The sequence below is a fragment of the Bos indicus genome, chromosome 29 (assembly GCF_029378745.1).
Source record: "Bos indicus isolate NIAB-ARS_2022 breed Sahiwal x Tharparkar chromosome 29, NIAB-ARS_B.indTharparkar_mat_pri_1.0, whole genome shotgun sequence".
NCBI classification, from domain to species: domain Eukaryota; kingdom Metazoa; phylum Chordata; class Mammalia; order Artiodactyla; family Bovidae; genus Bos; species Bos indicus.
In genome coordinates this window covers 45,658,803-45,676,337 of record NC_091788.1, presented here as the reverse complement: position 1 = coordinate 45,676,337, position 17,535 = coordinate 45,658,803, and the positions used below count along the sequence as shown (strand labels likewise).

The window sequence follows — 17,535 nt, the reverse complement described above, 5'->3', positions numbered from 1 at the left end:
TTAGAAATGCATTCCCAAGCTATATCTCATCTAGGACACTAGACTGAGTATTTCCTCCCACTATTAGCTCTCAGCTTGCCTGCTTCATAATACTCTACCAAGATGGTATGTCCGCAAATCAGGTTACTATTCCATGTGGCCTCATCAGCTGCTCTCTTTAGCTTTCTTCCATTCTTCCCCAAAACAGTATGAAATTATTCCAAGTGAATTATAGTAAAAATAACTGCCCTTTAGATTTATCATGGTCAAGGAACCTGCAAATCAGCATGGATCAATCACTGAGCAAGATCAACCATGGAGATTATCTTAAATACAGGCATACCTCATTTTACTGTGCTTTACTTTACCGAGTTTCAGAGATATTGTGGCCTTTTTTTTTTTTTTAAATTGAAGGTTTGTAGCAATCCTGCATTTGTCAGATGATGACTAGCACTGTTTAGCAATAAAGTGTTTTCTTTTCCTGTTTTAACTCTTGTCTATTTTTTTTTGTTTTTTTAATCAATCATTTTTTAATTGGAGGATAACTGCTTTACAGAATTCTGTTGCAATAAAGCATTTTAAAATTAAAGTACATACTTTTTTAAAAAGCTACTGTACATTATGTATATAGTGCTACTGTACATTAACAGACAAGTAATGTAAAAATAACTAACAGACTATGTATAATGTGAATACAACTTTTATATGCACTGGAAAAAGAAAAATACTGTGATTCAATTTATGGTAATATTCACTTTATTGCAGTAGTACTGAACCAAACCTGCCAGATCTCTGAGGTATGCTTGTATATTCTGCCTGTCTTCTTTCAGAGAGGGCTTCTTTCAAAAGGATAAGGAAAACAATACTTTTAGGATTGATCTGAATATGTAACTCCTGAGAATGTTCCCACCTACTTTTCAAAGCTCCATGTCAGGCAATCTTTTCAAATCGAGGAGACTCAGATGGACATCCCTTTTCAAAACCCTTCACTAGGTCACAGGGCACCACTGGGGAATAAGATCATTTTCCTCATTGCAAGGCAGGAGAGACATGTACTTTTCATTAGCTTTCCAATGCAAAGGCTTTAGGCTCTGAATCTTAGTCTCTGATGCCACTACAGCTTCAACAACTAGAAGAGGTTTCTCCTCCCTTGTTTGAAAATAAAATAAATTTACTTCTGGTACACCAGGAGGGAACACAAGAATTAACAGATACTTGATCCCCCCTAAATTAAACATAATACACTGCACTTCTCTGTTTGCCTTTTAAGTTTTAAAAAATAAAATAAAGTAAAATAAAATATAAAATGGGCATTACACTTTTAATTTTTCACTTGGAACTCAAGAGACTGAACTAATAATAGCCAGGACATCATATACCCAAACTACCCCGTTACATTTTACCTATGCTGCTAGATACCCCAGAGCACACAATTTCTAAGGCTGGGCTGGAATTCTTGAAAAAAAAGTTTTTAATATTCATTATAAAATTATTGAACCTTTAAGCACTATCAATAGACTTACCAATGCTCAATTCAAATAGTATATTTCTATACCGGCATGGCAAAAGTAACTAACATATTGCATTAAATTTATAACATATTTTATATTTCTTTACTAAAGCATTCTCTACATATTCTCTTTTACGTTAAACAAGTTTAAAGAAGTTGGTAACATAATAAATGTATGTCAGGTTGGTACTGGCAATGTAAAAGCTTGGGTGTGGAAAGCAAAAAAAAAAAAAAAAGCCTCTGTGGACATGTGTAGAGGACCCAGTGAAATTTCATGGAAACACAGAGAGTTCCTTATTTGGAAGGAAAGAATTAAGACATATTTAGGAAAAATGGAATAGTATGTCAGATACTGAAATTTGACATTTTCTGATAAACAAAGTCTAGGAAAATCAGATAGACAAACCAAGATTAGTTATTACCAGTTTAACAGTCTGCAGGAGACTTTTCCATGAAGAGTTAAGGTGCTCATTTTACCTACAGTATTAAATATATATCCTCCCTTTCTTCCCTCAAACTGAGCAAACAATTAAGCAATGGACATAATGGCAATTTTTAGCCAAAAAAGCAAATGCTTTTTAAAAATATTTCCAGATTGAATCTTACACCAAGGTAGATGGTATTATTGCAAAATGATTTTGAGTTAAATAAGAGTATTTTACTATGAAATTATGTGATTTTTCTCTTTTAAAAATTTTAACTATTTTTACTGTTACTTTAACTTCCAATTTACTAAACTACTATTATACCTTCTGTAGTTTCACTACTTTTAACAAACAAGCTATAAAATTCTATAAAATTCAAGCACTGTATCCTCTCTTAATTCTAACAGGGCAATCTCTATAACTCCGACAGCAACAATCTTGTCTCTTATGTGTAATATTTATGTAATAGGTAGCTCTAACCAAAATACATGTTTCAAAACAGGCACCAAAATGATTAACTGATCATTAGTCAGTAACCATTCCTTCTAAAAATTATGAATTCATTAATTATTTTTAAATTTTTAATCCTGAAAACTTTCAAATCCACCAAGTTTATAAAGCAGTACCACTAAGACTTTCAGAGCTCTTCCATGATTCATCAATCATTAACATATCACACTTTTAAATGGTAGGGGGTAAGGCAGAATCTAACTAAAAGAGAATTTTGTGACATAAGAAAATTGTATGAAATCAAATTTCAGTGTCCATAAATACAAGTATTATATTTGAGCCATCCTCACTTGTTTAAATGCTTCTTTCTACAAGGCAGAGTAAGTGCTACAAGACAGATACTGTATGGCCCACAATGCCTAAAATATTTACTATCTGGTTCTTTACAAAAAAGTTTGTCAACTCTTGCCTTAAGGTATCTACTGCATGTAACTTTTCCCCTATATATCCTGGATGATTTATCAGCTATGTAACACCCTGTGAAAAACTGACAAAATAAGACACACAAATCATTTTCTGTAAAGTTTAATTCTCTCATGGAACCCCAGTTGAGAAAGGCAGTGTACACATTTATATGTTAAAGTATAATAGTTTGAGTGTTACACAGTAAGCAGAGTAAAAATAGATATATGAAACATCTTCACATTTAATTCTTACACAGTTACTTACCCGTGTTCGATCTTCAATGTTGTATATCTTTAACTGCATGGGGATATTGAAGCTATGCAAAAAATTGCCTCCAAACACCAATGTGTCTGTAGGAGTATACACAGCATGAATCCAGCCTAGGAGAAAGGGAACGGAGGGCAGAGGCTATAAGCACTCACTGTAGTGTGGCTCCCTCAGAGGTTAGAGTAGACGACTCACTTTTTTCCATCTTGCTTACCTGAGGGAATGACGAAGGTATAGCCCTGCTTGAGCTCAATGCGTTGGCAATCTGATACCCGGTCACCCAGAAAGATGTCTCCCTGTTTCCCTGACAGCAGCCAATTCTCGTACAGCTCCAGGTTGTGGGCTGTAGGGGGGATGAGCCAGAAGACCTGTGAGTTAAAAAACTTCAGTCTGTTAACAGCCATTGACATGACCCAGTCGTCTCCCTCAACTGATAAAACAGGTACAAAGTTAAGACCAACAGGTAGAAGAGAAGCAAGCAATCCTCCCAGCCTACAGAACTTGACCATTTGGGAAATTCTAGAGGCCTCAGGGAAGTAGACCTTTTCTGTCCTCCACTTGATCAAACAGCATTAGGGCTTCCCTGGGGTTTGATTGTAGAACCCGGAACCTATACAGGACTTGGAGAGAAGGAGGGCATTAAGCTTGTCACCTAGGCAGTCCCTTCCTTGCCCCTAGCTGGCTGGCCTCAGTTAGTTAGGTATACAGTATCTTCAAAAGACAGGCCTGGGTTGCTCGATTCCAAGATCAAAAGGACAAAACTCAGGACACCATCTAAATAGATTTAAAGTAAACAAAGTGACTCTGGATTTGGAGATATAGCTGTTGTAATTCAGCCCTCACATTTTAAAAGCATCATCTGTTTTCATTCCAGTTCTACTTTTCTCTCATAAATGCTTTCACTTCTTAACAAGAAAAAAAGGATCACAATAAGAGTATAATACTATAAACCTCTGGTATTAATTCTACATTTCCATTCTCATACAGCATTCAGAAGCACTCTCAGAAGCTGGAATATAAGGCTTTATGAATGAGGATAGTCTTTAAAAATCTATTTATATCCCCATACAGGACTTAAAGGCTTCCTCTGGCTACATTTCAGACCAATGTCGCTATATAGGGAAAAGTGGTCTGGAACCCAGTTGACTGATTTCATTGTCAATCTAGCCCCACTTTGTGTTCCCTTCTACTATTTACTATACTTCCACATAGAGAAGTTATCTTTTCCTCTTAAAACCACTTCCTTGCCTTCATTTGGAGAATTCTGCTTTGGGAATTTATAAACAGGACTGTTGAAGTTTACTAAGTACTGGTGCCAATATTGGCAAAAGGAAAATGGGCTAGATAGATACCAATTTCTACTGGATTCTAGCCAAGAAAGTCAACTTAGTCTATGATTCTCTCCAGATTCGTGTATGTGTATCTCCTAATAGACTAGTTTTCAGGGTATATGAAGCATGCATGAACTGAAGCTAAGTCATATAACCGGCTTCAGATTCCAAGCCCCATCACAACTGTGACCATACCTTTCCCCCTTGATGGATATGATACCAAACAGAGGTACCACCGAAGTCCACATGGAAGTCAGTATAGCAGCCTCGAACACTCATCAGACAGTACCTGACCCAAAAAAAGCAGTAGAGTTAGTGCACTGACGAGAAAAAGGAGACTTCCCACCACAATGCCACACTCTCCCCTGTGTACTCCCCTCCATCTTCCACCTGATATGAACTCCCAGCTGGTGAGAGGAATGCAATCTCAAGTCATCATAGTATCAGAAGAAAAGTTTGTTTTCCTTTATGTTACCATGGCTATGGGGCTCTTACATACACTCTTCCTTTGGAACTAAACTCGACTGTCTTGGGACATGAAGCAAGGTTGCTAAGGGAGGACCCATTCCTTGCTATCACTCTGGTCTCCCACAGCACACTGAGGAAATGCAGGGTAAGCCACTTACTTCTGCACTTTAGGATACTGCATCTCCAAGATGGCATTTGTTGATTCAGTCTGACTTTCTTTCAAATGCCTTGGCCACATATTGTCTACCCAGTCAATGAAATCCACCTTTAAAAGGAGGAAGAACGTTTAGGTTGGGATTAAAGAGAAAGCTAAAGTCAAGAAAAACAGAAATTCTCAAAACACATACTGAAAGACTACAATTTAACTTCCAGCAAGCTAACAATCTTCTGTTAAATTCGGGGTCAACAGGCAAACATTATAGATATAATTATTAAGTGAAAATAAAGACTAATGGTTCCACGAGCATGATCACAAAGATAGCACTAATCAAAACAAAGTCATTAAAAAAAAAAGTCATTAAATGATGCAGTAGTACCCAATAAAACCCTGTGTGTGGCAGACTGGCATAACCAGCTATACTGACGGGGGTGGGGGTTGAAGGGTGGAGATAAAAGGCACTGTCTGGAAGATTCCTGTAAACTTATTGAAAGACAAACTGCTACAAGAGCCAAGATACCAAACATTTAAGAAAAGGAAAGGAGAGGGGAGGAGGAAAGGAAAGGGGAGGAGAAAAGAATTCCATAGGGATTTTCAGCCTTATATGAGCAATGTGCTATAGAACCTACTGGGTTAGGAATCAGAGTTCCAGGTCTATCACGTTTTCTCAAGATCTTTTGTGAGGCTCTGGAACTTATCTGTAAAATGAGGATAATTACCTCAAAGGAATATTGTAAGGATTACATGTAAAAACATGTTAAAATTTTTTGAAATAATGTTATCAGAGTTTAGGAATCTGGTTTTTTCCTTTGGCCACACCTTGCAGCATGGGGAACTTCCCCCACTAGGGACTGAACCCATGCCCTCTGCAACGGAAGCATGGAGTCTTAACCACTGGATCACCAGGAAGTCCAGGAACCTGTTTTAAATAATATGTGCTGAAAGAAATGAGAAATGAAAACAGTATGAACTTCTTTAAACACTTTACACTGAATTGTAACATGTCCTATATCTTCAAATGTCTGCACCCAACCACTGAACTCCAAGAAACAGTCTTAAGTAGCTAAGTGTGAGTCAAACAACCATGGATTCAGCAAAGCACTGGTGCTACAGATGTCTAACTTATGGCTATAAAAAAGATGTATCTGGTAAGCTGTATAACTTATGTCTGTATATATTTCATCATTTATTTCCTTACAACATATATCTAGATGCTGCCGCATTACTTCAGTCGTGTCCGACTCTGTGCAACCCCAGAGACGGCAGCCCACCAGGCTTCCCCATCCCTGGGATTCTCCAGGCAAGAACACTGGAGTGGGTTGCCATTTCCTTCTCCATTGCATGAAAGTAAAAAGTGAAAGTGAAGTTGCTCAGTCGTGTCCGACTCTATCGACCCCATGGACTGCAGCCTACCAGGCTCCTCCGTCCATGGGATTTTCTAGGCAAAATTACTGGAGTGAGGTGCCATTGCCTTCTCCGATATATCTAGATAAATGCATACAATCTGTGTGTAATGATATAGGCGAATATCGAGTGGATACTCAGATGTAAACCGTGAGTTTTTGGAAGGGGTCACTGATGACATGCAAGTTTAAATAAGCAAGTGAGGAACAACTATGAAGATTCACTTTCTGGCCCATTTCAAAGAATTTCCACTCAGGGATCCAACAGCTTTAACCAAGCATCCACTGGGCCTAGGAACACTGACTGAGCTCCAGGTTTCTTTCTTCTCATCAAACAAAACCTAATTTCTGCTCTCTTAGTGTAGTGGCCAGGATCTCTCATCTCCTGGAACTGTCCTTTGGAAAGCCTTTACCAGAATAAAGGATAACTGACTTGTTCAATATACTTACTCTTAAGTTCTTATGTCTGGACAGGAACAGGAAAAATTAGGAACATATGAATATTTTTTTGTTAAGTGTTCACTCAGAGACAGTTGGATTTTTCTGGCTAGAGTTCTCACCTGCAGCAGTAAGTCATTCTCTGTCCTCTTTCTGTTTGATATTATTGGGTATCATCTGACTACCAAAAGAATACTGTAGTAAGGTGTTCATACCTCCTTCTTAGGTTACTCTTTAGGCTCTGGATAGGCCTTTTGCTAAATGGTTACATCCGTTTGAGAACAAGTCTCCAGGACGGATAATCAGCAGTTTCTACCTGTTCTGTACCAATACAGGGCCAAACTGGGACATAATCAAATCACATACTGCAAAAACAGCTCATCGCCTTCCATGAACTAATTTCCCCATCACCAAACAAACTTGCACATTGTATCTGCTACTTCTTCATCTACTTCTAAGTTACTGCTGGAATGAGAGCAGAAGCCATCTCTCTCCTCTAGATAGAATCTCACTTCATGCTACCACCCAAAATGGACAGTTCAAAGTTGCCCAGCTCACTCTCCTTGCACCTACTTTTGCACATACTATTCCTCCTGCCTGGGATTCTGGTCTTTCTTCTCTGCCTCATTTCTTCTTTCATGTCAAGATTGGAGATCTCTTTACATCACACTGACAGAACATTGTCCCTTGGTCTGTACATACCAATGTGTTAGTGATAATAATGCAACAATCTAGTAAGTTGAAGGTACGTATGTATACGTATATATAAACATTATTATAACAAATTAACCACATTTTAACTTTAAAAGTCAAAGGGTACAATTAGGATAATTTAAATGAAGATGGGATAAAACACTGAGACTTTAAAATAATGTTTAAAATATTAGTACATTCCAAATTCCATTGCTCCAGATGGAATACTTGACTCAAGTGAGTTCTGAGAGAGGAATAAAAGTGGTCCAAAAATGACTAAGTATATTTTAAAAGTGAAACCAATCCCCCTCAAGGAAAGGATCTTGTAGATAGCCACTTTCATGAGAGAGGTTAAATCAGTATCTACCTCAGGAAAGTTAAGCACCAAAAACTAACTTCCCCCCATGCTGGGTTGTCAATCTGTTACTACTAATCATCCAACAGCATCTACTCACCTGCCTCTAAATCATTTTTCTCCCAAGCACCTCTACAAGTATAAACCTACAGGATAGAAATTTACTAGGCAAACTTCCTATTTACAGTTCTTATCAGAGTGAATTTTAAGACTCTTCCCCATTACATGCAAGTGACAAAGTTCCAAAATTATCAGAATGGCCTCTCCCTATAACATAATCAAGTGATGTTGGAAATGATGACCCCTCGAATAATACAAGTTAAATACAAGTTAAATTTTCTTGTTCATCTTCATCTTCATCCTGGTATGTTTAAGAACTTCTCCCAGTGTATAAACAACCCTCCTGGTGACAAAGACAATGTGGAGACAACGATTAGACTAACCGTGGAGGGCCTCTGCACCATGTTCTCCAGCCTGGTGTGGCTAAACTCTAAGCTGATGACATTATAGAGTTTTTCTCGCTCCTCCTCTGGGGTCTCATAGTAGCGTGTCCACTGAGCCATGGTCATTTCAATGCCTTTCTGTGTGTTCACATCCATGACATCCACCATACGACGACTCCCTGCCATGAAAGACGCACTCATCATTTCTACTGAGCCACTGATATCCTTAAATATATTAAGAATATAAGATACAAATGAAAGTAAACAAACTATCCTTTTTCCCTTACAGTATTCAGCAATAAATAGACAGGAAATAACTGTCACTTGAAAGAGGTAATCAACAGAAAATCAAATCAGAAAGAATGAGAATGACAATGATTAATACTAAAAACAATAATCACTCCCTATGGCATGTTTACTACATAGTCAGGCGTTGAATCTTTATTCAATATCTCAATCCTAACAATTTTAAGTACTAAGTACCATTCATAGATGATAAATTTCGTACATTCCATAAATATTTACTGAATGATAAAGACATCTTAATGGACACAAGATTCTCAACCAACTGTAATAACCACAACAGAAGGCAGAATGCCAAAGAGGCAGCATAAAATAGCAGGGGGAGAAAAAACAGCCTCAGAGTCAAAGAGACCTAAGTTTAAATCTCAGCTCTAATATTATTTAGGCAAGTTATTTAGTTTTTCTAAACCTTAATATTTTCTTCTATAACTTGGGAATAATATCACCTTGTGGGCCAATGTGAGGATTTAGTCAATGAAGTAAAATGTTTGACATAAAATAGATGCTAATTAATTAAACGGTAGTAAAAATGAAAAATCAAAAGACAAAAATTGTTTTAACTAGACTGATCGGAGAAGGCTTTTAGAAAAAGAGAGGGAAGAGGAGACATTTGAGTTGGGCCTGGAGGACTAAACAGAATTTCAGCAAGATTCAACAGTGTGAATTGCAAGCAGAGGTAATAGCGTAAGAGAAGATATGGAGAGGCAGTCCAGCTGAAAAGTTAAGAAAATAGTGGTCAAGGAGGTACAGGCCTGGGAGGCCTGGCGTGCTGTGATTCATGGAGTCGCAAAGAGTCGGACACGACTGAGCGACTGAACTGAACTGAACATATGATTCTGATGCAAGTCATCTGTGGACTATAAACCCATGAGAATGCCTGACCAATAGAGAAAAGCTGTGGTGGCCCATTAACTTATGGATCCAAAGAATTACTTCCTGGAGGTCATTAGGAAAAAAAAGTCAAGTAACAGACCAATAGGTACTCTACTATTAGGTTTTCTGAAGCCCCCTGAGAACCCTGCCTTGTGAAGAGTAACTACTAAACAGATTTCCTGAGTATCTACTACACCCCAGAGACTGTGCTGAGTAATAGGAAATACACAGTGACAGGAGGAAAAGCGAAATCTAACACAAAAACATGTAGGGGAGTGAAAAATACAGGGATTTAGAGAACCTTCCTCTACCTCGGACATTCACCTCTTGGATAAACAGTTTCTCAGTTGTCTAAAAAAAGCCCTCAAGTGGCCAATAGACAGTACTGCAATACTTCATTTCAAAGGGGAAGCTGGCACTGAAGCTTCAGCACAGAGGACAAGGCACAACGGAAGCCCAAAGCACCTTTCGTTTCACGTTCTGTTAGAAACATTTCTAAAACATTTTTATCCACTTTACTGCCTTATCATGTATATGAGAGTAATCATCTCTGAATTCCTGAGGATCCTGGCATGTCTCAGGGCCACACTGAACACCAATGATGAGCAGATGGTAAAAGATTTGCCTGCAATGTGGGAGACCAGGGTTCGATCCTTGAGTTGGGAAGAGCCCTTGGAGAAGGGAACAGCAACCCACTCCAGTATTCTGGCCTGGAAAATCCCTGGAGCCTGGCAGGCTACAGTCCATGGGGTTGCAAAGAGTCTGACATGACTGAGTGACTTTCATAAGTGACACCAGAAGTTTCCTTCTTTAATTATACTGCTCTAATTTGCTTTTTTCCCCCTAAATTTTGAATATAATGAAATACAAATCTGACTAAAGACTCAAGTTAACCAATCACTGATGAAGAGATATTTTAATGTATTTACTTCGCAGTTTATGAAGTTTCAAACCTTAGCCATGTTACCAAATGTCAGTTAAGTCAGTCAGTTCAGTCGCTCAGTCATGTCCGACTCTTTTCGACCCCATCAATCACAGCACGCCAGGCCTCCCTGTCCATCACCAACTCCCAGAGTTCACTCAGACTCACGTCCATCGAGTCAGTGATGCCATCCAGCTATCTCATCCTCTGTCGTCCCCTTCTCCTTCTGCCCCCAATCCCTCCCAGCATCAGAGTCTTTTCCAATGAGTCAACTCTTCGCATGAGGTGGCCAAAGTACTGGAGTTTCAGCTTCAGCATCATTCCTTCCAAAGAACATCCAGGACTGATCTCCTTTAGAATGCAATGGTTGGATCTCCTTGCAGTCCAAGGGACTCTCAAGAGTCTTCTCCAACACCACAGTTCAAAACCATCAATTCTTCAGTGCTCAGCTTTCTTCACAGTCCAACTCTCACATGCATACATGACCACAGGAAAAACCATAGCCTTGACTAGATGGACCTTTGTTGGCAAAGTAATGTCTCTGCTTTTCAATATGCTATCTAGGTTGGTCGTAACTTTTCTTCCAAGGAGCAAGCGTCTTTTAATTTCATGGCTACAGTCACCATCTGCAGTGATTTTGGAGCCCCCAAAAATAAAGTCTAACACTGTTCCTACTGTTTCCCCATCTATTTGCCATGAAGTGATGGGACCAGATGCCATGATCTTCGTTTTTTGAATGTTGAGCTTTAAGCCAACTTTTTCACTCTCCTCTTTCACTGTCATCAAGAGGCTCTTGAGTTCCTCTTCACTTTCTGCCATAAGGGTGGGGTCATCTGCATATCTGAGGTGACTGATATTTCTCCCGACAATCTTGATTCCAGCTTGTGCTTCTTCCAGCCCAGCGTTTCTCATGATGTACTCTGCATATAAGTTAAATAAGCAGGGTGACAATATACAGCCTTGACATATTCCTTTTCCTATTTGGAACCAGTCTGTTGTTCCATGTCCAGTTCTAACTGTTGCTTCCTGATCTGCATACAGGTTTCTCAAGAGGCAGGTCAGGTGGCCTGGTATTCCTCCCATCTCTTTCAGAATTTTCCAGTTTATTATGGTCCACACAGTCCAAGGCTTTGGCCTAGTCAATAAAGCAGAAATAGATTTTTTTCTGGAACTCTCTTGCTTTTTCCATGATCCAGCGGATGTTGGTAATTTGATCTCTGGTTCCTCTGCCTTTTCTAAAACCAGCGTGAACATCTGGAAGTTCACAGTTCACGTACTGCTGAAGCCTGGCTTGGAGAATTTTGAGCATCACTTTACTAGCGTGTGAGATGAGTGCAATTGTGCAGTAGTTTGAGCATTCTTTGGCATTGCCTTTCTTTGGGATTGGAATGAAAACTGACCTTTTCCAATCCTGTGGCCACTGCTGAGTTTTCCAAATTTGCTGGCACATTGAGTGCAGCACTTTCACAGCATCATCTTTCAGGATTTGAAATAGCTCAACTGGAATTCCATCACCTCCACTAGCTTTGTTCATAGTGATGCCTTGTAAGGCCCACTTGACTTCACATTCCAGGATGTCTGGCTCTAGGTGAGTGATCACATCATCGTGATTACCTGGGTCATGAAGATCTTTTTTTGTACAGTTCTTCTGTGTATTCTTGCCACCTCTTCTTAATATCTTATGCTTCTGTTAGGTCCATACCATTTCTGTCCTTTATCGAGTGATTCCATCTTTGCATGAAATGTTCCCTTGGTATCTCTAATTTTCTTGAGGAGATCTCTCGTCTTTCCCATTCTGTTGTTTTCCTCTATTTCTTTGCATTGATTGCTGAGGAAGGCTTTCTTATCTCTTCTTGCTATTCTTTGGAACTCTGCATTCAGATGCTTATATCTTTCCTTTTCTCATTTGCTTTTTGCTTCTCTTCTTTTCACAGCTATTTCTAAGGCCTCTTCAGACAGCCATTTTGCTTTTTTGCATTTCTTTTCCATGGGGATGGTCTTGATCCCTGTCTCCTATACAATGTCAAGAACCTCCATCCATAGTTCATCAGGCACTCTATCTATCAGATCTAGGCCCTTAAATCTATTTCTCACTTCCACTGTATAATTATAAGGGATTTGATTTAGGTCATACCTGAATGGTCTAGTGGTTTTCCCTACTTTTCTTCAATTTCAGTCTGAATTTGGCAATAAGGAGTTCGTGATCTGAGCCACAATCAGCTCCCGGTCTTGTTTTTGTTGACTGTATAGAGCTTCTCCATCTTTGGCTGCAAAGAATATAATCAACCTGATTTTAGTGTTGACCATCTGGTGATGTCCATGTGTAGAGTCTTCTCTTGTGTTGTTGGAAGAGGGAGTTTGCTATGACCAGAGCATTTTCTTGGCAAAACTCTATTAGTCTTTGCCCTGCTTCATTCTGTATTCCAAGGCCAAATTTGCCTGTTACTCCAGGTTTTCTTGACTTCCTACTTTTGCATTCCAGTCCCCTATAATGAAAAGGACATCTTTTTGGGGTGTTAGTTCTAGAAGGTCTTCATAAAACCATCCAGCTTCAGCTTCTTCAGCATTACTGGTCAGGGCATAGACTTGGATTACTGTGATACTGAATGAAGCCTTGGAAATGAACAGATATCATTCTGTCGTTTTTGAGATTGCATCCAAGTACTGCATTTCAGACTCTCTTGTTGACCATGATGGCTACTCCATTTCTTTTAAGGGATTCCTGCCCGCAGTAGTAGATATAATGGTCATCTGAGTTAAATTCATCCATTCCACTCCATTTTAGTTCGCTGATTCCTAGAATGTCGACATTTACTCTTGCCATCTCCTGTTTGACCACTTCCAATCTGCCTTGATTCATGGACCTGACATTCCAGGTTCCTATGCAATATTGCTCTTTACAGCATGGGACCTTGCTTCTATCACCAGTCACACCCACAAATGGGTATTGTTTTTGCTTTGGCTCCATCCCTTCATTCTTTCTGGAGTTATTTCTCCACTGATCTCCAGTAGCATATTGGGCACCTACTGACCTGGGGAGTTCCTCTTTCAGTATCCTATCATTTTGCCTTTTCATACTGTTCATGGGGTTCTCAAGGCAAGAATCTGAAGTGGTTTGCCATTCCTTTCTCCAGTGGACCACATTCTATAACCAAATGTAGCGTTAGTGAAAATTTTCTGGAAATTTCTCTATGGCTTTTAGGGAAGGATGAGAATCATAAATGAGGTTTCATTCTTGACTCAGAGAAATATAATTCTACTTTTGAAATTTTACCCTCGAAGGCAGGCTCTTCATGGAGAGAAGGAAGGACGCACAGAGATAAAACTGGAAGGTAGGAAAGAGGCAGATGTTCAGATGCTGTGGTCTAATGAGAAGTACTCAATGAAGCAACTTCAGTAACTCCCTTTGAGGAAATTCTCAGTTGCTAAATAGTACTATCTAATCAAGACAGTATTTCAAGTAGTACATACTTCAAATAAATATATAGTTCAATGCTCCTAAACCTTAAAATCTCAGTAAGAGATTTAAGACTCAGCTGTAAATCTTAGATCTTTGCCTCAAAAACAAAGGCCTTGAGTGTAGCACTTACCCACACACATTTTGACATCATTCACAGTGAAGTCTGGATCTGGCATCCTATGAAACAAACACCAGTAAGTATAATGGGAAGCACAACTACTCTAGTCAGGGTGAGTTTTTTTTTTAAAGAACTAAGAACTCCCCAGTCAAGCCCCATCAATCTTCAAATTGAGGATTAAAAAAATATATTTTAAATATAAACATTTATACATATATAAACATATTTATACATATATAAACAGATGTACATATATATGTAGGAAAAAAGAATATATGAGAAAAGGTTAATAGGGATTATTCAGGGTGATAGATTTCAGGAGATTTAAATTTATTTTCTTTATAGTTCATCTATATTTTCTCATTTACATATAACACACTTCAGATAGTTTCAATGATCTATGCTTTGGATTATCAATACTGCACTGTCTATAGCCCTGTGTGTAATGTGGCCACTTTGCAGCCAAACCCAATCAGTGAACACTTACTTTATTCCAAGTCCATCGGAATTCTTGAAAATCAGAGGATCTCTTAAGCCACCCCGCTGGATATACTCTACATTAAAATCTGTCACCATAAGAAAACAATTGTTAGAAAGGCCAAGAGGTTTAGCTGGAAAAAGATAAAAGGACCTACGTAATACGATAAGAGATTTCCACAATCATTCAGAATTTAACCAACAGGGGATAGTACTATTGAGTCATCTCATAAATCCCAAGCAGAAACCACATCCTGTGCCTTAACAGCCTAACATCTAATTCTGCCCCCTGCAATACACACCATGACATCCTTGTCAGTTTGCCAAAGAACGAGCTGCATGACACACACAGAGCTCAGTCATGGTGGAGCAGGTACATGCATAAAGGAATTGCTATTGAACTATTTTTAATTAAACCCAAACCAAGGGATAAGAGAAGGAAGAGGCCTTTAGGGGAAAAAATCCCAACATTCCTGTCCTAATAAACGCTTGCTTCTTCCAATATAGCAGAGAATGACTCATGGGGTAGGGCTGGGGGACCGGGGGAGGCTGGTGCATGAGTGGCATTGTGTAAGAAGAGAAAATAAAGATAAACAGCATCACAGCATTAACAGGCAGTATTTTGGCTGCAGACATGCTGAGCCCACAGCTCCCAGAGTCTACAACCTCCTACATCAAGTGGCTGCAGGTCTGAATCCAAATGATACTGACCTTTTCCTTCCATAAAAGTAACAAAATTTGCATTATATTTGTTGGTGTGGAGCTTCTCTTCCAAGTCAAAAGTTCTTTTTCCTTCAATTTCATCATCTGAAATGCCATCATCTTCATAGCGTCGTCGCATGGTACCACGCTGGGGAGAGAGGGACAGAAGGATGAAATCATACACCTTTTCAAGATTTTCACTTGCTACGTTAAGCATCCATTTGCCTTGCTTTGTAGATCTTTTTCTCAAATAAAGGTCAGCTAATATTCTCACAATGTATGAAATTTAAAATGAGTCACTAAGTTCCCCACTTGTAAATTTTACACTGCTAACTCTTTGAGCCTACAGATAAATTTACAACAAAAACCAAATGACCAAATAGGGCCTACTAAACATTTTTTTCTCCTGGCTGCACCACACAGCATATGAGATCTTAGTTCCCTGACTAGGGATTGAACCCACACCCCTTGCATTGGCAGCACAAAGTTTTAACCACTAGATCACCAGGATAAGTCCTATGAAACATTTTATTTATCTACCATCGTTTATCAGAGGGTGGACAAACTGTCTTTATAGACTTTACAGACCAGGATACAAAACATAATTTTTTTATGGGGAAGGCTACTTCTGGATTAGCTTTCTAAAACAACCTTTGAGAATAGACTAAAACATTTTAATTAATGAAGCAAAACCTCTTTTACAGCAGATAAAGTTAACCTAAACAACAGCATTCCAAAGAGCAGACCACCAATACTTAGCATTAAAGATGTCTTCCCAAAGGAAAATATGCGAATGGTCAACAAGCACATAAAAAGTGCTTAGGATCATTGGTCATTAGAAATAAATACCACAAAAATATACCACTTTACACCCAGCAGGATGGCTATTACCAAAAAAGGCAGACAATAACAAGTGTTGAAGAAAATGTGGAGAGACTGGAACCCTTACACAATGTTGATGGGAATGTAAAATATTGTAGCCATTTTGGAAAAGTTTGGCAGTTTCTCAAAACATTAAACAGTAAATCATGATTCAGCAATTCTCCTCCTAGGTGTATATCCAAAAGAATTAAAAACATATCTAAAATGCAGATGTTCACAGCAGAACATTATTTGTAACAGCCAAATGGCAGAAACAACCCAAATGTCAGTCAGTTGATGAACGGATTAACAAAATGTGGTATATTTACACATGGAATATTATTTGACCACAAAAAAGAACAAAGTACCGTTATGTGCTACACATGGACGAATCTTGAGAACAACATACTAAGTGAAAGATGCCAAACACAACAGACCGTGTATTACATAATTTCATTTTTTATTTTAATTTTTTGCTGTATAAACGATCTTTACTGTGTACAACAGGAAGTGGAAGAGGAGGAGCTATAACAGCTCTGGCTCCTGGGGCAGCTGCACACACTCAGTCACTACCCTCAAAAAGCCAGTTTCATTTTCATGAAATGTCCAGAATAGGCAAATCCACAGAGACACAAAGTAGATTAGTGGATGCTAGAGACTGGGGAGATGGAGGGATAGAAAGTAACTTAACAATGTGGGTTTCTTTGGGGAACAATTAAAAATGTTCTAGAACTAAACAGTGGTGACATCTGCACAACCTTGAATATACTAAAAACCACTGAGCTGTGCACTTTAAACAGGTGAATTTTATGGTATGTGAATTATCTTGGTAAGCTGCCTGTTTTAATTTTTTTCTTAAGATAACATGTTGCTCATGCTGCAAATTTACCTTTTGGTATAGTTTACTTTAGCCAGTATTAAAATTTGCTGAAATTTCTGTAACACATGGGACAACTTGTGTGAGGCAACGGTAAAGGAGCCCAACTCCAGGGTGTACTGTGCTTAGTCGCTCCATTGTGTCCAACTCTTTGCAACCCCATGGACTGCAGTCCACCAGGGTCCTCTGTCTAGGGGGATTCTCCAGGCAAGAACATTGGAGTCGGTTGCATGCCCTCCTCAAGGGATCTTCCCAACCCAGGTCTCCCACAGTGCAGGCAGATTCTTCACCACCTGAGCCACCAGGGAAGCCCTGTTCACATAAAACCCCAGGGTTCAAGATATTGGGGAAAGATGCGTGTGTCATGGGAGAAAATCAGAAGCTGAATCTCAGAAGGAAGACTAGCAAAAGAAGGATTTTCAGAGAGACATTCCATGGCTTCCTTCCAATCTAACTTGAGCCCCACATACAGCTAAAGATAAGAGCTATGGTCCCACTGGAAGAGGCACAGCAGGGAGGGAGAGAAAGAACACACTCCACTACTTACACAAGGGCCTG

At 39.0% G+C, this 17,535-nt stretch overlaps 1 protein-coding gene across 3 annotated transcripts in view; it reads right to left on the bottom strand.

The window, feature by feature from the left end:
• The window catches only part of KDM2A (lysine demethylase 2A), a 91,891-nt gene that overhangs the window by 26,529 nt on the left and 47,827 nt on the right, over positions 1 to 17,535 (bottom strand). For all 3 annotated transcript variants that reach the window (XM_019954718.2, XM_019954720.2, XM_070783250.1), the window contains exons 3-10: positions 15,249 to 15,387; positions 14,548 to 14,626; positions 14,073 to 14,119; positions 8,385 to 8,563; positions 5,054 to 5,160; positions 4,623 to 4,716; positions 3,311 to 3,464; positions 3,094 to 3,209 (exon numbers count right to left, since the gene is read on the bottom strand). In XM_019954718.2, coding sequence (XP_019810277.1) covers positions 3,094 to 3,209; positions 3,311 to 3,464; positions 4,623 to 4,716; positions 5,054 to 5,160; positions 8,385 to 8,563; positions 14,073 to 14,119; positions 14,548 to 14,626; positions 15,249 to 15,387 — 915 coding nt within the window. The remainder of the gene's footprint in view (positions 1 to 3,093; positions 3,210 to 3,310; positions 3,465 to 4,622; positions 4,717 to 5,053; positions 5,161 to 8,384; positions 8,564 to 14,072; positions 14,120 to 14,547; positions 14,627 to 15,248; positions 15,388 to 17,535) is intronic.